A 22847-nucleotide genomic window follows, 5' to 3' on the forward strand; every position below is an offset into this window, starting at 1 on the left:
TATCAGCTCTGATAAAGGCCAGGGAGGAGCTGCGGTGCAGCATGGTATGGACCTCCTTCTCCACAGCTCCCCCTGTGGTCTCCCTCCCTCAGTGGCAAGCTGAGCCCAGCTACTTTCCTGGACTAAAGACCTGGGGGCCCCAATCACCAGTCATTAAGCCAAAGGAGTTCTTCCTCATCCGCCATCTCTCCACAGCCCAGATGCTTCACTTCACCAGGGCCTCCCTTTTCAAACTTTGCCCTCTGTTTAAAATTGGTGTGGACCCAGCATTTTATATTTTATATTCTGATTATATATTCTGTATCCAAAACATCAGTCACTGCTTCTCTACCTTTATATGCTCCTTCATTGGAACAGGAAATTTTTAAATTTTCCTTTTATCCTCAAAATTCAGAGGGTCCTCAGATTGTCCCCAAAAGTGTAGATTTTTTGTGGCGCCTTCTGTGGTGGTTTCTCCCTTTGCTACAAATTGAAGGAAACGCACATGTGACCTTACCCTCTGCCCCTCCATACCTGTACCTACTCCAGCAACCGTAATAGGCATGTTCCCTGTGTCCATGGTCCTAAAGTGTGCCCTCCACTCTCCAGAGCTGCTCTCAGCAGCCAGCTAGACATCTCCACACAGGCACCCTGCCAGCACCCACTCTCACCATTCATAACAGGTCACCATCCTGCCCACAACTGGACTTCATATTCCTGTTTCTCCCATGGACACCCCATTTCTCCAGTTCTCTAGGAATGAACTACAATGCCAAGTCACTCAAGATTTGTGAAATACAGCTCCAAGCTCCGTGGCTTTCCCACCTTCCACATCTCCTCTCTTCTAGAAGAGCAGCAGCCGGCCTTCTGGCCTCGCACTCTCTGTGTTCATCCCTAGGGCAGGGAGTCACTTGCATTCTGTTACTCCAGGAGGACTTTGCTGGTGACTCCTAATCAGCTGTGCTCTTTCCATCTTTAAAATTTCATGATGTTTAGAACTTCAGTGGTAATACACTGATGATGATGTTTGACACTCTATAACTATTAAATTCAACCTCATGAAATTGCTGATGATTTTATCTTTGAAAATGGTAATTCCATATGGCTCAATCCAACATGTCTTTTGGTTTCAGATCCCCAGATAGAGAGTTCCAGATGAAGATAGGGGCTGAGTTTTGTCTTTCACTGAACCCCTGAGAAGCCCAGACTATTGCAAGTATTTGACAAAATAGAGACTCTTCAATCAATAAAAATATCTTATGCATTGATGTCTGTAAAATCAATAATCAGTAGTGATTCATCTAACTGAATATGAAATAGCTAATTGTTTCACCAACCAGTCTACATGGTAGAAAGGAGGAGCCTGAGAAAGTTCTGGTTATATATATGGATTCAAGGGGCTGTTTTAAAATCACTTATTTTTGAAGGAAACATTCTTGGATTTAGAGGTTGACAACTACAGTGAAAAGCTTTTTAGTTGACTGAAATAAAAAAAAAAATCAAAACAGTTTTTAGCACATGCACTTCCCTTATAAAATCAAATTGCCTGAAAGCAAAGCAAAGCAGTTTGTGCACAAAGCTTCTTGTCTCACCACCAGCACCGGGAGAGGCAGGAGAATGACAGGGGCAATTTGCATTTCTATAGCTTCTTTGTGTACCCACATTAAAGCATTTCACAAAGCAATAAATATCAGGGCACAGAAGAGGCAGTGATAGGATGTGGATACCAGGACAGAGGACCCTGGCACTCAGACACTGAGCCCCCAGGCACAGCAGTGGTCACACACAGTTATAAACAGGAGAGCAATTAATGGGTGTTCCTTAAGAGAGGGGGGAAATGTGTCCCGGGTCCTTCCCCATCACAGGACTTCCTCCTTCCTGCCCCCACTGTCATTTCAGGACCTGTGCCCTCTGTCTGCAGGCACCCACAACAAACCAAGGTTTCAACTGCTGCTCCACGGCTCTGTGGGGCTGTCCATCAACGCCTAACTAATTCCTCCCATTCCTACCAAAATCATGACTTCTGATGCATCTGGCTTCAAGGGTGGAGGAGTGGCAGGGTGCCATGGAAGCACAGCTCACCCATCATGTCGGGGCCTATTCTAGGGGCGACTTGACTGAATAGTGGAGAAACTGCACACAAAGGGGTCTTTCTGCTGCTGCAGACTTCCTTCCTGGCCAGCTCAGGAAGGGGCGCTCCCATCCCAGGCAGGGTATTCTCTGAGCCAGCTGTGAAGGGGGCCTGAGCCTGGCCAGCTCTAGTGCCTGAAGCAGCAGCTTTGACTGTCCTCCAGGGGTCACAGTCGGGTTACAAATCCCTCGCAGCGCAGGGACTGAGCAGCCTGATTGGGAACAATTTATTCGAATCCTTCTTCATTAAGATTCAAATGGAATAAGTAAGGTAGAAATTGAACAGACCCAGAAATTGTGCCTCGCTGCTCCTGTAGTCAGTAAACATTTATCCACCAAGCCCAGCTCGTGGGGTTCTCTCCCCCTCTCCTCAACTCAGGTTGTTCTTCCAACCCTTCCTGCTTGCTGTTTTAATGCATAATTAAGAAGGTCAGAATTAATGAAGCAGTGTGGAGTAAAGTTCAAGGAATCCCCAGGCACTATTTATTCTATTAGATCTCGAGCACGAATGTCAGGTTGGCAGAGTAAGCGGCATCAGCCGTGGGGCTGGCCGCATCCCAGGAAAGACCCACCCAGGGCGACTCACCTGCACCGTCAAGTCATTCTGGAGCTCCTTCCCTGCAAAAATCACACGCAGCTGGCCAGCTGGAACCCCCTGTCGCTTAGCAACCACTTCCTTGAGCTGGAAGATGCTGGTGTCAGAATCGACCTCCACAGGGAAACCGTGGCTGGAGTTGAATCTGACAAACACTGACCAAGAAACGGAGGAGAGGAAAGAGCGAGAGTTACTCAAAGCCCTTAAAGGCACCTGCAGCCCTTCTGAACCCATTTACCCCTCCCCTGCCCTTCAGTGAAAGGCACGGATTTTCTTTCACTTATTGTATTAACAGAAACTTAATACAATAGAGCAATGCTTGGGGAAAACAGGGTTTCCCATGGGGTTCCCTTTCACATATTAGTCAGTGACCCGCAAACCAACATTGCCTTTTCCCTTTGACATCCGTCCTGGGACGGCTGCTTGACTGGAACTGTGAGATCCCCAGAGTTTGCCAGAGATTCAGCTCAGAAGCTCAGACAGCCCCAACCAAGTCTGGCTCCTCCACTGTTAAAAATCAAAGGCAACGTGTTAAACAGAAAATCCCAGCCAGGTTGTAGACTGGGGGACAGCCCCTTGGGCTAAGAAAGCCCGCAGTCCGGGCCGAGAGGCTCCATCTGCTCTACAGATGCAATTATTTGCTTCTCTTTTAAAGCCAACCCCTTCATCTCTCTATTGGAAGCATGTTCCAGGGGACCACAGGTGAACCCCCGCTGTCGGCAGGCTGTCTTGTCACTTAACATTGCCCCGCACGCACCTCCTCATTCTCTCACGGCTTCCTGCCTTTCCTTGCCGTCCCTCCCCTCACTACCCTACAGACAGGCTCTTGTGAAATCTTTTCAAGATTCTTACACTAGCTTCCCGACTGGAGTCTTGGTCCTCACCTTTCCCTTCCAAAAACGCTTTACTCCATTCTGCGAAATAAGTTTTACTAATTCAGAGCTCTGACCTTGTGCACCATTCAAATCCTTCAAAGCCTCATCCTGTCCTCTGGAAAGAAAAGGCAAGGCCCCTCCTCTGGCACAAACCACACTCCAGCATGTTCTAGGTTAGTTCCTGCAGGTATTCTGCTAAGAGAACTGCTCCCAGAACACTCTTGCACTCAATGTCTTCCCTTTAATCAAGCCCCCCTTCATCTCTTCTGCTGAATCCCAGCCCTTCATGTCCAAGTGGGATATCCTTCAGGGGGCCTCTTCCTACCAGCCCCAGCAAGAAACTGGCCTTGCCTATTCAGGGCTCAGGGGCATTCATGGTGCACCTCTCACTCCACACGGCACACTCCTCGGGGAAGCAGCAGACCACTGGGGTCAGAAGTACATGTGTTCTGGTTTAGATGTGAGGTGTGTCCCCCAAATGTTCATGTGTGAGACAATGCAGGAAAGTTTAGAGGTGAGATGACTGAGTTATGAGAGCCTAACCCAGTCAGTGCACTAATCCCCTCATAGGGATCAAGTGAGTGGTGACTAGCCAGTAAGGTGTGGCTGGAGGTAGTGGGTCATTGGGGGCGTGCCTTTGGGGTTTATATTTTGTATGTGGTGATTGGAGACACTCTCTGCTTCCCAGTATGATGTTTTGAGCTGCTTTCTTCCACTCTTCCACCATGATGTTCTGCCTTGCCTTAGGCCCTGAAGAATGGAGTCAGCCATTTATGGAGTGAGACCTCTAAAATCATGAGCCTCCAAATAAACTTTTCCTCCTTAAAATTGTTCTTGCCAGGTCTTTTGGACACAGTGATGAACAACGCTGATTAAAACAACATGTTTCAGACTTAGGAAGACCTGCCACCAATCCTATGTGCTCCTTTATGTACTCAGTAGGCTGAGGGCAAGACTCTTCAGGTCTTAGTTCCTAATCTTAAAATTAGGAATAAACTGCAGACAACGTTATGTGATGCATTAAATAGATATTTAAGTGCTTAGATAGTAACCTTCAAAAATGGTGACTATTTAAATATGTCTTCACTATTTGGGGCACTCATTTTACCTTCTCTAAAAGATGGTAAACTTCTCGAGAGTGGATACTCTCATTCATTTACTGCCTTACTGCTTTTAAATGTAGCACTAGAAGATCTCAACTTGAATTGAAACAAAATAATTACAATGTCAATAATCATCAGGCACTCACACATGCCAGATGCTACACTTTACAGGAGCTTTTATCTGAGCCCCTCAAGGATCAGGTCAGGTTGCTATTATTGTCCTTTTATAATAGAACAGTGAACGAAGGCCCAGAGAACTGAAGTCACTTTCCTAAGGACATCAACTTCTTTGTAATGAAATCATAATTCAAATTCAGTTCAATCTCACTCTCAAACTCATCCCATTTCTACTGTAATAGGATGCCTGAAACATTCTCAGGATGGTCCACATTCCTTTCCCTGATGATAAAAAGACCACAATAATGATAAAAAAGGCCTTCCTAACATAATTCAGATATTCCCTTCACTGATAAGTAGTAAAAAAAATGGGATTAAAAATAAACAACAAACAAAACAAAATCCCCAGAACTCCAGCGAGAAGCTAAGACCAAGGATCAAGGAATGATGGTCTAAGATGCAGTGAAATGAGGACAACAAAAGGGAGCGGGTGGCGTCAGAGAGGCCACCAGAGTAAGAGCCTGGCACGTGGTCAGCATGGGGGAGGGTTAGGAAAAGCAAGGACTGGAAGTGACAAGTGTTCCAATCAAAGAAAATTCCTGAAAAACTCCCAAAGCGAGGAGAGGGTACTGTGGATGTACTTGTAAGCAGATTGACAGTAGAGGAAAAGAAAAATGTACTGAGGGTCTTGAGATATAGTCACAGCATCCTCAGATCAAAGACTACAGACAGCCAATCTACCAGGTGAGGACCAGAACAGTCAAGGGCTACACAGGACAAAGACGTGGCCCCAGTTCTAAATCTGACTCCCTACTACTGGGAGCAAATTTTCTGAAAAAAGTAAAACACCATGGGGGTGGGGGGAGCATTTAGGAGGAAGCAGCTGGGAACTACACACAAGCTTTCAGAAACTGCAAAAACCCAAGAGATCCTCAGTTGATGGGTTTCCTCTCGGGGTTGAAATCATGGGAATTTATTGCAAAGGCAAAAATTATAAAGGAAAATAATGTAAAAACTGTACAAGAAAACTGTACAACTATTGAAGTCATCGGTGTCTTCACAAATTTTTTCTATAGATATAGCATTTGAAGTTATAAACCTCAAGATGAATTTGGGTAAATCATACAAATACTATAGAAATGAATATTTCTGAATAGAAAGTCTGAGATATAATGTGAAATTTATAATAGAAATATTAACTAAATATAATAGAAAGATTAACCAAATACATAGTAGGTATTTGGCTACTAAAACATTTCCATGAATGAGAAGAAATACTTTTAAGAAAAAATAACCTGGTCAATAATGGAATGCCATGTGAAAAATGACTGGTGTCATTTCCAGTGGGTCTTGGCCTTTTTTGACACACGTGAGAAATGTGTCCTGTCCCATCTGTACTAGCTCCTTCACTCCAGCTGTGATTTCCAAAAGAGGAGAGGAGGCAGCACCACACCCTTTCCCTTATAGAAAGCAGAACATCTTTATAGTCAAGAAAAAAGAAATTCAAATCCTGGATGTGCCACTTGGCTCATTTTATAATTTGAGACAAGTTATCTGGTGACCTTGACTCTCAGTGTCCTTATCTGCTGAATGAGGGTAATATATATAACCTCAAGTGCCTGTTATATAAGACTTATTGAGATTATGGATGCACGAGAAAATTCCAGGAGCAGCAGAAATAATCCTTAAAACAGGGCACTCAGTACAGGGCAAGTTGGTGCTCCTAAAATCGTTCCCACCTTTAGCCATCCAGAGGAGGTGAACTAGTCACAGCAACACCCATTGCAACAGAGGCAGGTTAGATGGAAAGTGGGTAAATACTACATAAAGGAGACAGATTTCCTGGTTTTTTGATCAGATACAGAAAACTTCTACGGATAAAGAGTTATAACAGAATTTGGCTTGTCTCCATTTCTTCAACTTATATTACAAGTTTGCATTGTGTTAATAATTTTAATGATACCTATTAGAGCACCAGAAGCAAATACCATGTCAAAAAGCATCATCAGTAAAGCATATTATCACTGAACACCAGAATGTCCTGCCAAGGAAAAAGATAAGGAGCCCCTAACCCAGGGCTCAGGAGTCTCAGAGGATGAGGAAGTGACTGGAAAGGAAGAGGGAAAAGAATCCCTGGTTGTCTGGTCTTTATATTTCTTTTAAGGTCATTTTATTTGCACAATCTGACCAGGGTATCATTCACCTCTGAGGAGGATCCTTACATCACTCTGGATGTTTTCCAAGCAGCCATTCTGCTCTTCCTGCATGGGAGCAGGGACGACTGGAGCACTGGATTAGTCGAGCATCACCCCATCCACCTAGTCATTGGTTCAGTGGTGACATTTATTCCCCTGGTCAGAGTGACTCTGAAACACAGGTGATGTAAGGTAGACTAATCAAAGTGAGACCCAGGACTGCCACAGGGTTGACGTAGAAGTACTTTTAGATGGCATGAACATCAACATTTTTGTTGAAAGAAACGGAGAAAAGCAAAGCCCACAGCAGACCACTCAGTCAACTAGTAAACCCGCTGCCCCGACTGGGGACAGGGCGATTCTGCCTCAGGAGGGAATGCCCTAGGTTCTGTAGGCTGTTTAGCGCCACCTGCAGGCCAGTGAGTAAAGGAACTCATACTTGTGGGGTGACAAAAAAACAAGCTCAGGTTTCCAAAGGTCACTTGTTGAGGGTGTTTCCTCTTCACCTTGGAGAACATCACCAAGTCTGCTATCACCACCATAAGCAAGCAAGCCTTCCTCACATTCCCTCACATTTTTTGCATAAAAATTTCACTGAGAACTTCTGATATGTATATTCTTCATTTTTAGACATTTGACATCATTTTGCAAATACACATTTGAAGACTGCTCTTGGCAAAGCAATGTCCTGCGCATTTCTAATCCCGTCACCACTTCTCTCCTACAACATTTGCCTTTTCATAGGTATTCCATACTGTTGGCTGGAATTGAACCCCGGGCACTATGCACGCTAGACAAGTTCTTGACCACCCCAGCCTCCTGTTCTGATATGGCCTTTTCTCTTGATACCTGGTGCCACATCCTCCTGGTTTTCTCCTACGACACAGGACAGCTTCATCTTTGGATTATTCTCCTTTGTTTTACCTGCAGATTCTGGGGTAACCCAGGTCTTTTTGGACTGTTTCTTTATTATCCATGTATTCTCCCAGGCAACTACATCTAATCCCATGGTAATGTAAGGATATGTCAGGAGCTCCCAAATCTTTACTCCCAGGAGTGCCACCTCCCTAGACCTCTCCCTGTATCTAGCAGCATTTGAGACACTCCATGTGGATGCTCAAGAGGTTCATTAAAATGAACATTCTCCTCCCACACCAACCCTGTCTCAACACTTTTCCTTACTCCTAGTGTCTTTGATTCATCCATAAGCATTGTTAACTACATCTAAAAATATATCACCAAACTGTCGAACTCTTACTTTTCACAAATGCCATGTGTTCTAAGCTGCTATTATCTTTCCCAGACTGCCACGGTGGCCACCTAGCTAGTCTCCCTGCCTCCTTGGTGTTGTGGATTCATTTCCACGGAGCCGTCAGGGGACTCTTTCTTTTACTCAAGTAAATCAGATCAAGTCACTACTCAACCCTAACTCTCCTGTGAGTCCCCTCTGTCCTCAGAAGAAAACATCCACCCCTTACTCTGATTACTGAGCCCTCAGTGGTCAGCCTCTACCAGCCTCTCCAAGCTCACCTCAGACTGCTCTTCTACCCAGCTGCCACCATGTTCTAGCCACATGCCCCACTGTGGAGCCTTTGCCTCAGCTGAGTGCATCTCATGGGAGAGCTTCAGCATTTACTAAGCAAAACCTGCTTCAGCCCCATTGTTTAGGTCACTTGCTGAAGGACTAAGCTTCTTAGGTATTTACCTCGGGGCCCTGCTCGTGAAACCTGTAGGAGACTTCAAGTCACTGAGATCCAGCTTAAGAAGTAATAACAAAAGGGCACATGTGCATGTTCATTTGTGTGTGTGTATGACTATGTTCATATCCGAGTTAACAAAACTATGTGCATGGCATATATATAATAACACACTGTGTGTGTGTGTGTGTGTGTGTGTGTGTGTGTAATTAGTCTATGATGTTTTAATCTACTAAATAATCAGGATATATATATATATATATATATATATATATATGCTTGTAGGTATGTAAACACATGTTTTAAAATACATATTTATACTCAGATTTTATAAGCCTAGATAAATCAAGTGCCAAATTGGGTACTCTACTGTACATTTTAAATTTGTATTTTAGTGACTTCTTTATTAAATCCAGAAAAATACCAAGTATGAAAAAGAACATTTACAATCCAGGGTTAAATTTGATACAGAGTGCAAGTTTGACCAGTATATATTCATTTACACCACCATTGACATTTAAAAAAAAAAAAAAACTGTTTTGAGCAATATATTTATTGTGTTATTATAAAGATCCATATTACTATTAGCTATGATCCTTTTTAAACTATTACCTGTATCACACAACTTGATGAGAAGCTGTCTGATATCTCCTTGAATAGGTTCTTACACAATTCTTGATTCCTAATCATCTTTTAAGTTCTACGTGGTCAGAAACCTCATTTTCTCCCCCCATACTCACTGCCACAGTTTAAACAACAACAACGACAAAAAAAATGAAAGCCAGGAATTTCTCATTTTGAAACCCCTGAGTAACCCACTAGAGATAAAGCCGCTGCAGGAAATGACTTCCCAGCTCTCAGCGAGAAGCCAGGTGCGGTCTGCCTGGCAGGAGGTGGCCTGCACACAGGAGGCAAAACAGTCTTCCAGGCTTGAGGATGCGAAATCAGAGCCTGGTAAACCTGCCTCTGAGGAGAGTGATGGAAATCCATGATAGGAGAGTCAGAAAGGGGGTCGCCACGTCTGTCCACTACATCTCTGGCTGACCCCTTACAGTTAAAGACTCTCAGCAGACTCAAAGCAGCTCAGCTTCAGGAAAGAGCTACTCAAAGAGGTGGAATGTAACTCCCTAACTTTTAAATGTGGACTGTGCTAAGTCCGTACATGCTGATTTCCTTCCCCCCAAAACATGCGCAAATTGGCACAGGAGAATCTCCCCAGTGGAGGAAACCTAACAGACACACCTTGGTGAGGTGATGAGGCCAGCGTCCACAAGAAAGTCATCGATAAGTTACACCCTTGATCTGATGTGACAAGAAGGGCACTTTATCTCAGCAGCTGTCCTCCACATAACCCCAGTGTAACCCCAGTCCAATAACATCAGATAAGACCCCATTGAGGGACATTCTACAAAGTACCTTGCCAGAACTCCTGAAAACTTTCAAGGTCATCAAATATGAGAAAAGTCTGATAGCTCTTCAGAGTGTGGGGGAGCCCAAGGAGACAGGACGACTAGATGTGCTGCATCCCTGGGTTGGGATCTAGCAGGAGAAGAAGGACCTGGAGGGAAAACTCAGACAATCCAAAAAATCTTCTGACTTCATTAAGCAAAACTGTAACAACATTAGTTCACTAATTAAAGCAAATGCAGAATCACAGTATAAGATGTTAAAAATAGTAGGAACTGGGTATAGGGGCACAAGAGAACTTCCTACACTATTTTAACAACTTTTTTTCTGAAAAACTAAAACTGTTCTAAAATAAAAGTTTATTAAAAAAAAAAAAAAAAAACAGAGAATCTTGCCTGAGACCAGAGCTGCTTCTCGAAGAACAGATTTTTTCCATTCAAGTCCTACCAAAATATTGTCTCCTAAAACTAGAAAAACAATTGTCATAAGGGAAGATGACAGAACCCAGAGTCTCCAAAAATTACATTCATTCTGTCTGTGATACCACGTTACAAAACATGTCAAAGCAGCAGAAAAACAGAACATATTCCAAGGAGGAAAGAAACTCAACTGAGACAAACCTTGAGATGGCTCTAATTTTGGAACAAGAAGACAAAATTGTTAAACAACTAGTACAACTATCCTCAAGTAAAACAATAATATTCTTGAATGAGTAGAAAGACAGGACAGATAAACAGAAACTATCAAAAATGGAAATTTGAGAACTAAAACTATAATATCTGGGACAAAAGTTTATTAGATAAATTTAGTAATCAAGTGGAGGTAAGAGAGAAAAGTGGGAAGAATCGAGATTAAAAATGAATAAATGAGATCAGAAAAATGAATAGAGATTAGGGATCTATTGGATAACATCAAATAACCCAATGTATATATGGAGAGAGTCCCCCAAAAAAGAACGGGGCAGAACAATTAGTGTGGAAACATCAGAAGTAAATGTACACACTCAGGATGTTTACCAGACACCAAACAGGATAAGTGGGAATGAGGCTGAGTCAAGGCACATCACAGTCACAACATTGAAAGCCAAACACAAGGAGCATGTTTTGAAAACAAGGAAAAAAGTGTCCGTCACAGATAGGGTTAAAATCACATCATGAAGGTTAACGTCATCACAAACAGGGGACCAGGAGGGAGGGCACAAGACCTAGAGTTCAGAAGGAAAAGAGAAAGCCAAAACACAACCAATGAAGAATTGTATGTCCAGGGGAAATACACTTTGGGAATAAAGGCGCCATAAGGACATCTTAATATAAAATAAAACCAAGAGAATTATCACATGCAGATGTGTCCTACAAGGAGTGGCAGTGGAGGGGCTGGAGCTGGGCCTCAGCAGTAGCGCACTTGCATGGCATGTGTGAGACACTGGGTTTGATTCTCTGCACCACGTATAAATCAATAAAATAAAGGTGTATCAACAACTAAAAAAAAATTTTAAAAAGAAAAGAAAATGCTAGTGGAAAATTGAGTCACAGGGAGGAGGGATACAAAAGATAGGGATGTGGCTCCTCTGCTAGGATCAAAGTTTCAGAGATGCTGATACAGCATTAAGTAGGGATGTTTAGCTTCTCTTCTTACTTTCTTGAATCTATATGACTGTTTAAAGCAAAACTTGTGATGTTTCACGTCGAGTTTAGAACCCTGAGAGATGCTGTGTGCCCCAACTATAGCATAAAGGGTTGAGGATGGGTATAGACCATTTCCTTTTCTGTGAAGTGGGACTACATTGACAATAACTAGACTGCAAAATGTTAAGAATAGGGCTGGGGATGTGGCTCAAGCGGTAACACGCTCACCTGGCACGCGCAGGACGCTGGGTCCGATCCTCAGCACCACATAAAAATACAAAATAAAGATATTGTGTCCACTGAAAACTTAAAAATAAATATTAAAAAATTCTCTCTCTCTCTTTAAAAAAATGTTAAGAATAGACAATATAGTTCTTAGAATTAGAACCAAAATGGATGAAAACTGTAACATAAAAAGCTAAGAGAAAGTATTGTGGATTTTTAAAAGTAATGAATAACTCCCCAAATATAGGAATGAGGAACAGAGGAACACGAATAGAATAAATAGAAAAAATAAATAAAATGGTAGACTCAAACATAGCCATACCAATTGCATTAGATTTCAATGAAATCAGCATTTGAGTTATCTACTTTCTTTTCAGGGCTACAGCTGGAACCCCAGGCCTTGTGAATGGCAGGCACCGCTCTGCCACTCAGCTGCACCCCAGCCCTGCACACTTCAATCAAAGGCAAAGGCTGGTCAGAGTGGAAAGAAAGCAGAAAGACCCACTATATCTCCACAAAAGCCCCCTTTAAAAAATAAAGACAGACATAGTTTGAAAGTAAGTGTATAAATGGCAATACACCAAGTGAAAGTTGTCATTAGAAGGCAAGGATGGCAACATTAATATCACAGCAGGTAGACTCAAGGACAAAACTATTAGGGCCCCTGACAGACTTTTCAGATTGTGCAGTCACCACCTGCAAAGTTAGGACCAAGTCTCAACAGCACAGTCCCTGCCCTCTGCTCCACCACCCTCTAGTGCAGAGGCCTCCTCATTTGGCCAGACCTGGAGCGTGCAGCCTCCCCTAGTGGAGCTTCCTGCCCTGCTCAGGGGCTGGGAGCCTGGGTCTCAGGAAAGGCTGGTAAGTACTTGGCCCATGTCCTTGAGGAAGCAGCTGCCATTCTCTGACAAGGGTGGGCTTCTGGTGGAACTCCTGCTGCACTCTGCACCAGCCTCCCTTCCTCCTCCCTTGGCCCTTTCTTTCTTTCAGAATTAATTCATTTTCCTCCTCAGTTATCTGGCACTGGTCACACTGTGGGAGATGGAGAATGGAAGGTAGGAAAAGTGCAATTAAGAATCTGTGCAACAAGACTTGAGACTGTGGGCTCCGGAACCACCTGCCTGGGTTCAAAGCCTAGCTCTGACCCTTCCCTACCCACAGAAATTCTGTCCCCCAGTTTATTCGCTACACAATAGGGGATAATAATAGTATCTACCTCCTAAGGTTGTTGTGTGAATTAAATATTTTAATAGAGGAAAATCTTTTAGAGATTGCTTGGCTTATTGTGAGCTCCAACAAATATTGGCTCTTACTTAAGGCCCAACATATGACTTAAAAATCATTGCTGTTGCCCTGTCAATTGTGCAATATTAATGTTTGGATAACTAAAAAAATGTACCTTTTATTCTCTTTCAATTAAAAAAAAAAGATTTTCCTGCTGGAGCTTCTGTGTCACTATGCTTCAGAGTACACTGTAATTGATCTAAAGTGACTTTAGTATACTGATAATGATATCTTCTGTTTAGATAGAGCTCTCAATTTTCAAAGTGCTTCTGCAGACATTATCTTAGCTAATATTTACAACAGCACTGAAAGATAATTGGGACAGCATTTACTATTTCTACCTTAAAAATAAAGAAACAGATGCACACAGTGGAAAAGTGGCTTGCCCAAGATTTACAAGGAAAGGAGCAGAAAGAAGAATCCCTCAGGGTCTGGAATCCCTCTCCTTTGCATCAATGACTTCCATACTGAGCTATGTGCTACCCTGGGACCTGCCAAGAGAAGGTAACCTTGCTGCCTCCTAGTCCTCATATACTCTTTTTCTAAAAGAAAGGAATACTGGTCACCCTCAACAATACTTTCCTGGTGCATTGCTGCAGAATGTTAATAAAAGGACAAGGATGACAAAGTTGGTATCAGGAACAGTGTTATCAGACTGTTATCACCACATGGGTTGGCTGAGGTTGCCACAATCTGCACAGCTGAACCCAAGAAACCAGCGAGAGGCAATGGGGGATTAAGAAAAACACACACAGAGATATTGAAAAGCTGGGATCAGGGGGACACTGCTCTCTGATGGAGAAACAGTGACTGAGGAGTTGGCCCACCAAGTTTATTTATATAGGGTCTCAAAATCAAGAAGTAAAGGACTATAGTAGCACTGTTCTTTGTATACTAGGAAGTTACGGGGCTAGAAACATTCTTGTAGCCCCAAGCATTGTTGCAATGCTTGGGGCTTCCTGTGGCACCCAGGAAGCCCATTGTTCAAAGCTTCTACTAAGTGGACAGGCTTGAAGGTTACAATGCTGATGAGACATTGTAGTTATCTTGCTATGCTCAGAATCCTCTATCCCTGGGAACTGGCATCTGAACTGAAAGCTATGAGCTAAAGAATTCTATGGCAAGCACAACATTCTCTCTTTTAGAAGGGGCCATCATCACCTGGGCAGTTTTTAGTCAGCACTTTCCCACCTAGGAATTCCCAGGAGTGGTGTCACCTCTGTCCAGTTCAATGCAAAGATTCATTCACCACTCCTGACATTAGGTTGTTAGGAATTCAGATGGATAGTAAAGAGAGACAGGAGTGTTTATAATGTTCGCTTAACTATCTCAACTCTTCCATCCCTTGAAATTACCAAGAAATAATTCCTCCTCAGAGAGAGGCTCAGGAGATCAGAGCAAAGATTGTTGTCTATAATACTGAAAGGTACAGTGCCTGATTTCATGCAGGAAATAGACCTCCGGCAAGTTCCTTTCCTTAGCTAGCCATCCATCCATCCATCTACCCACCCCCATCCATCCCTACAAACATCCATTCATCTATCCACATACTCATCCACCCATCACCCACCCATCTACCTACCTATCCATCCATCCATTCTTCTATCTTCTATCCACCTACTCATTGTAGTGTTAGAATTCAAATATTAAAAAGATGAGTATATGAACCCATTTTTTTCTGGAAAATAATACTGATTGGCTGATTGATTTTAACAAAGACTGGTTTTACCAAGCATTCCACAATGCAAGCAATTTCTATAAATTGAATGAATTACATATGCAGCTCCAAGGCTTTGATAAAAAATATTTGAAGATAAAACATTTAATTATAAATATTATATGAGCAAATGTCTAATGAAATGAACAATATTTCAATTTCCCCAACCTTTTATACACTTATCAGATCTAAATGATAGATTAGCAGGCAAAATTAATGAGTTAAAATCATTTGTGAAAACAACTTGATACGCTTGCCAAAAACTGAACAAGTGCATGACTTATGTGATTGTTTTCCAAGTATGTGGTTTCAAATTCTTTGTTTTCAACAAAATTAAAGATAGACTTGATTGATTAAACTGATTGACAGATCACTGGAATAACTGTAATGAAGAATGACTAAGTAATTTATGTCATAAGTTTAAAGACATCAACAGAATGAAGAGACAGGCCGTAAGAAAATCCATTCCATTCTCATACACTTACTTATTAGAACCAGCACTTACAACTACAGAAATGAAGAGGAAGAACAGAAGGATACTGAACTTAAAGCAGCACACAGTATCACCCACAGATGCATGATACCAATCGTAATACCAATATAATACAACATCAAACATAAGCCCAATCCATCTCATTAGATGTACTTCTAATATTTTTATGTTTAGAAATTAGTTTTCAAAAGCACTAACAAATTATTAACCCAAATGTATTTCTACATGAATAATTTTATATTAAAAGTAGCACTATCACAATCCAATAGAAACAAACAAGGCTTATGATATCAGGGAATCTAAAAATATATCTAAAATTTAAAATTTTAAAGTTTTTATTGCAGAGATTATTTCCAGATGATTCACAAGGACATTTAAAATAACGAAGAGTCTACTCTTGTAATTTTCAGATACCAAGCCTCATGAAGTCCCCGTGAAGTGTGGACTGGTAAAAATGGCCCAGGGCAGGGCAGGCTCCCTCCAGCTGCTCGTCACCACATGTTCATCTGTGAGTCAGTCCATAGCCTTGCTTTATGGATGTTTCTGTGTAAATCTGCTGATGTCATACATTTGGACTCACTAACGTCTGGCTCACACCAGTAGCACTAGAGCCCAGGCCTGGACTGAGCTTTGCTACCACCTGGTTCATCACGAAGCTCATCCCTGCCTTTTGAGTCTTACAATGCTGGACGGCACTTCGGCACTTCGGCACCGTGCTTGGGGGCCACTGCCAACAGCGCCATCACTCAGAAAGCACCAGCAGGTGAAATCCAGGACATCAAAGTGACCTCCTGAAGGACCCTCATTCCAGCGGGGGAGCTGAAACTCTCCAGCCCTGCGCAGCCTCCTGCAGCCTCCCAGGTTGTCCAGCCTCAGCCCAGCTGCCTGTCCAGCAACTCAGAAGTGTCACTGTTGTGCTGTGCCTAAGAATGACTTCGAAAGTGGAAGTGCTTCAAGTATTCATTTTAGGGTCACAGATAAACTCTACTGTTTGGATGAATTCACAAATATGGGATCCAGGAAAAATGAGGCTGACTGTATTACAATTAGATTAAGGTCTGTGGGAGAGTGAAGTAAAAACCAAAGTTCAAGAATAAGCAACAATATACAATTTCTGACTATTAAAAATATGTTTTATATGTATTATTGAAATTAGTGATGGTAAAAAGGAAATCAGCACAATTTAAACATCTTACTGAAAATATTGTGATAAGTATTTTTATGTTATTTGTGAACAGAAAACCTTGAAAATCTTCTAATATAAATGGGGGCTAAAAATCACAATTAAGGCGATAAATACAAAGAAGTAAAACTACAACGAACTCTTAAGAGCCTGGGTGTGGTGGCGCATGCCTGTAATTCCAGCACTTGGAAGGTTGAGGCAGGAAAATTGCAAGGTCAAATTCAGCCTCAGCATTTTAGCAAGGCCCCAAGCAACTTAGCAAATCCCTATCTCAAAACAAAATATAAAAAGGACGGGGGATGTGACTCAGTGGTTATGTGCCCCTATGTTCAATCATGGTACCCAAACAAACAAACAAAAACCCAACTGGTAAAATCAAATGGCCATCTAGTGATGCACAAACACTTCGAGTCACCTGATAATGAAGTACCAGAATTTGTTTTTTATCACAGATAAAATATTTTTTGCAGATCATTTTTTCTTAGCCTGCTGTTTTTTTATATTGACATTTTTCAAACAATTGCTCATTTCTCATCTGCTTTAATCAAAAAGAGGTTGTAAGGATAGTAAAAAAAATAGTTTCACAGAAAAGAGCATCTTAAGGAAAATCTAGTATATGTAAATATATTCCACTTCTAAATATTCCCAATAAACATTTTCCCTCCCAAAGAGGTGATAGCTCACTAACTGTGAGTAAAATTAACTATCTGTGAGTAAAATTAATTAGCTCAACCTTTCCTTTTCTTTTTTAAAAAAATGGCACTTTGTAAACTTTATCTCCCAATTTTCATTTTTTTACACAAAAAATATCCTATGTAACACAAAAGATAATTTTATTTCACTAAATTTTAAGATACAAAAATGAATACAATTATTTACTGATTAAAATAAAAGGTCTAAATGTTGTCACTGTGAACCAATATAAATTTTGATTCACACATTCATAAAAATATTTCAGCAGACATTAAAGACTTCATCAGTGGGTGCTGGATTGATATAAGTATCAGTCTTGGTGGAACGCCTAGTACATTGAAGTCCTCATTATATGGGTACAAACATGACTACTAGAAATTAGCCTCTGTATGACTTCTATTGAAATCGCAAAAACCATTATTAATGGTTAACAAATGATCATCAGATGGTTAGTAAAAGTAAGCTGTACAACAAAATTTTATCCTTAAACTTAAAATAAAAAATTCTCTTTGCAAATATATTGTCTAACTGCTAACAAAGACATAACCAGGGTCATGCACCATCCAACAGCGCTGTGGAGGGCAAGTTCACAGAGGCCCCAAGTCAGGCTCCCTGCATATGGATTTCTGCTTTTCAACTTTCTTGATGCGTCACTTAACCTTCTATGCTTTGATATCATCAAAAGTAAAATTAGCATTGTCATTTATCTTACAGGGTTGTCATAGGGATTAAATGATTGACTACATGTAACATTTTCAACTAATACATAGTATGTAGTGAGCACTCAGCATTAGCAGCTATTGCTAAGCTACAAAACCTAACCAAACTAAATTGGAGAAGGGTTTACTGGTCATTATCAAAATCAAAACGATCTTGCATTTTTTTTTATACCAGGGATTGACTCAAGGGCACTCAACCACTGAGCCACATCCCCAGCCCTATTTTGTATTTTGAGACAGAGTTTCACTGAGTTGCTTAGAGCCTCACTTTTGTTGAGGCTGGCATTGAATTTGTGATCCTCCTGCATCAGCCTCCCATGCTGCTGGGATTACAGGTGTGCACCTCCATGCCTGGTGATCTTACATTCTTAAGCTTCATTTGTAAATTTTTGTTAAAATCTTCCTTAAATTTCTGTAGACAGGGAGAAAATGGAATCTAATGCTGGTAGGAGTGTCAAAGGGTGTGGAAAATAGCCTGGGAGTTCTGGAGATAATTAAAGATAGTTACCACATAACACCACGATTATATTACTAGGTATATACTCAAGAGAAATGAAAATTAAGTGCACATAAAGACATGTATCTGATCATTCATTTCAGCACTCCTCTTGATAGTCACAAGGCAGAAACCAACCACTGTCCATCAGCTGACAAGTGCATGTATGCCCAGCTATGAGGTATCCCCACAATGGGATGCTGTGTCAGTAAGGAGGGGTGCAGCACTGCTGGCCCCCCCACAGCTGGAGAACCTGAAGAGCAGCGTGCAAGACACTGCTGCATGGTCTACTCAGGGTATGGGCCCAGAACAGGCACCCCTAGATGCACAGAAATGACCGCCACCACCTGGGTGGCAGGGGAAGGCATTTGGGGAGAAATGGGACTCAGTGCTAATGAGTAGAGAGTTTCTTTTTGGAATGAAAAATCTTTCAAACTGATAATGGTGATAGTAGGAAATCTCTGTGAATGTTCTTGAAACTACTGGTTTTTATACTTCAAATGGGTTCTCAGGAAGGCCATACTACACTTCTCTGCACTCTCTCCCCGCTCCCCAAACCAATGTCTGAATATCCATCACTTATCAAAGTATTTGCAAAAGACAATTAGTACTTTTGGAATAAAGCAAATAAACGAATTTGCATTCACTTCATCTTAAAGGTCTTTCTCTGCTATTTTTATCCAACGTGGAGGACTGCAATTATGAGAAGAAACTTATAGAATTTTTGCAAATCACCTTTGACATTTAGCTATTTGATTTTATAATGTGGGAAAGCTTTGTTGTTAAATATGTCATAGTTGCCTTACCTCAAAGTGCTTTAAGGACCTGGGATAGTGCTAATGATATGAAAAAAAAAGGAGACATGTATTTCAACATTTAATATAAAAATTTAATTATCTCAAATTTCTCACTATTCTAATTTCCATATGCTCTGAAGTACATATGAATAAGATTTAGACAAAATTGCTGGTGACATTAAAATTCATTCATTCATACTTTCAACAAATATTTACAGAACAAATAACTATGTGCTAGCCACAGTGCTAAAGACTGATGTCACAGAAATGAATAACACCGCCTGGGGACAGAGACATTAAAAGGGAATTTAAAACAGTACAAGAATATGACGTATGCCATATTAGAGTCTGCACCATGTGTAACATACCAAATGCTTGGAAACAGAGGAGTGAGTGGCTAAATGCCAAAGAAATTAAAATATTCAGAGATAAGGGAAAATTCATGACTCATATAGAAGAGTATGTTGGAGATTTACAGGGGGAGATTTCTTTTATGGCCACAGATTAAAATCTTAGTTTACTAATCACTATTTTAGAAATAACAATGCACTTTCATTAACCACAAGGTTAGCTGAATTACAGGATAATATGAGTAGAAGGGTGCAGACAGCAGGCAGATCTTGCTAACTCCAGAATTGTTCCTTCAAACTAGTAACAGCCTAAGTTTTCTATTTCACAAAAGGACAACACTTATAACTCATCTTTTAATATTAAGACAAATGTTAACTTACTGAAAATATCTGGCTATCACATACTTCAAAAGGCAAGTGTCAAAACCTCTCCATGGACCCATTCTGAACTGAATGATATTCTCAAAGCTGTTCTGTGATTATGATTACATAAGAGGCCAATGGTTTGTTCACAAATGTGCACTATTGATTAATTTGGCCATCAGATGTGTGATTATTTCTCACAAAAGCACCCCTAGTTCAACTACATAAACTCGAGCACCAGGCCCATTTCCACTTGCCTTCTATGATGTGTGTGTGTGTGTGTGTGTGTGTGTGTGTGTGTAAGAGCACCTTCTCCAACATGAACTTCAAGCTGCAGTCCCAGGCATTACAGGCTAATGTACATCTTGTCTTTTCAACAAAAAGCGTTCTGCAGCTCTGTCTGTAAAAACAACTATGTGCTCTGATAGATGGCTCAGCACTTTCCAAATTGTAACACTGAATGAAAATATTACAGTCCAGAAGGCAGTTTTAAGGCTAACTGCACAAAATTCAAGATTTACAGTCAAATGGGATGTTTATTTAGTCCAGTATGTTTAAAATTCATCTTTGAACATGTTAGTGCTTTCTTTGATGAAAAGTCTCTGCGTGGGTTTATGTTAATTCACTTTCCTCCATTATTAAATGAGGATAACATTTCTAACCTATTCCAAATGATTGAATATCAGGAAAATATAACAGAAATTTTGGTAAATATTATTCAAAGCAAAATACTTTCCATTAAATTATTATAGTAACAACATTATGTAATATCACATGGAATCCAAATATTTTTCTTGAGAGACTATTCTCCATGGGTCCCTTGCTTTCTGCAACCTTATTTAACTGCCTCTGTGCCGGATGGACTGACTTTTTAAGGGTGTTTGTATGACACCCTTGATTTCTTTGGAAGAGAGCAATACTTTGTCCCTTTGGAGGAAAAGGAAGGTGTACTTATTGTCCGTTTAAAATATTCAGGTTCCCTAAGCTCTGGTTCCTTCTCATTTAAAGCCACACCTGTGTTTGTGGGTATCACATGGCACTCTTCAGATGGCCCCATGGGAATGTGGGCTTGGGGGCTGTTGGCATTATGGCTACTGCTCCTGACCCCTTGACCCAGGAGTCTCCTATCTTTTACCAGCATCCACAAAACTCTAATGGTTTGCAAGGAGGGTCAGGTCTCAGGCCCTTCACATCTCCTGACCCTGTCTACTATTTCCTTGACTTCGGCATTCATTTTCCTTCTCTGTGGAAATAGAGATACTTCATAAATCACATTTAAAAAATAAAATTAAAGTGTACTCTGGGTTAAAATCGAATACAAGTCTTCATTTTTATCACAGATTTCTCTCCTTGTCTTTCTGAGATGAGACGATGAGGTAATGCTGCAAGCTTTGAAATGCTTATTTTATCAACAAGTACTTTCAACAAGAGAATTCTAACAATTCTGATGTTTTGCATGCAAACTCAGAAGAAAGCAAGCTTTGTTTTCCTTCTCACTTTGAAAATTTGTTGATGCTGATTAAAAGATGATTACTTATTATTTTCACACTTAAGTCTTTACTCCAATTTAAGTATATTTCCATAAACAGGAGTCAGGAATCCACTATTACATAATACAGATACAGATATTTTGGATAACTACATTGAATTATGAGATATATTTTAATTAAGTGATAAAACATTTCGTGTACTTTTTCTAAGTTTTTAATCATTTATCATAAATTTTTATTTTATTTCTTGAAAAACTGAGCTTTTATTTTAAAAATTCTAGATATTTCCCCACTTACATGTAGTAGTGGTGCAAACTTTGAAAGTCACATCCAATGTCATTAGACATTTGTTTACAGGTGTATGTTTTAACTGCAATATACCTGTTGTGTTTTCAGGTTTGTCAAACCTAGTGTTAATAAAAATATTCATCAAAGAAATAGTATTCCAGAAGTAGCAGATAAAGTAAATGTCTTAGCTATTCCAAAGATATCAAGATGCAAAGTAACTCTTTTATGGGGGTATTATTTAGCTAAATGATGCTATTTCTTTACAAATTTTAAGAGCTACTAAGATGTGCTGATGGCATATTAATTATAAAAATAATCTTAAGCGCTAATGGTAAGTAAATAAAAGATCAAAGTGTGACTTCACTGGTATTCATCAGTATGGGAATTATCATATTTTATTTAACACAGTTTTATACAACATTGTATAGAAATTTAGTCGTGGCTAAGTTCTTTGATGGGTTATGTGCACCTGCAATTCCACTAAAATCAGTTCAGGGGAATGAATATGATGATATTTAAGAATTTAACAAAGTTAAAAGAATATCACACTCAAGTTTTAGTCTCATTCTATCTTCCAACCTGTAGTCCCTAGATATCTGGTGACTAATATATCCTAATTCATTTCCATATATCAATATTTTATTATGTTATTTCTTAAGATGACAAATCCAAATAATAATTAGTACTGAAATAAAATGCCAGAATCACCCATATTTTCCTTTCCTGACACACTTACAATATATATTTTATGTTTGTGACAAAAGTCAGTAAAGGACACAGGCCCACTTGTTATCTCTGGAAGGGCTGGTGGGATAGCTGCCACCCTCGCTGAAGGTATGGGAGTGAGCCCACTGCTGACGAGCAACACCTGTGAAAAATAGCTTCCAGAACAAGGCTCTGCAGGGGCCCTCAGTCCTCCTCACAGCTTGTGTGTGGGACGAATCATCTAGGGTGTGTCTTCATGGGTGGAAGCAATCATTTGCAGAATAGGCTGTATGTACTGATGTTCAATATTTCCTTTGCCCT

The 22847-nt window shown here is 40.6% G+C and overlaps 1 protein-coding gene across 6 annotated transcripts in view; it reads right to left on the minus strand.

Annotated features, from left to right (window-relative positions):
* The window catches only part of PRKN (parkin RBR E3 ubiquitin protein ligase), a 1414869-nt gene that overhangs the window by 1174904 nt on the left and 217118 nt on the right, over window positions 1-22847 (minus strand). For all 6 annotated transcript variants that reach the window (XM_081293730.1, XM_081293731.1, XM_081293729.1 and 3 more), the window contains one exon: window positions 2696-2859. In XM_081293730.1, the coding sequence (XP_081149856.1) occupies window positions 2696-2859 (164 nt within the window). The remainder of the gene's footprint in view (window positions 1-2695; window positions 2860-22847) is intronic.

The sequence above is a fragment of the Spermophilus citellus genome (genome assembly GCF_964194105.1).
Source record: "Spermophilus citellus genome assembly, chromosome: 5".
NCBI lineage: Eukaryota > Metazoa > Chordata > Mammalia > Rodentia > Sciuridae > Spermophilus > Spermophilus citellus.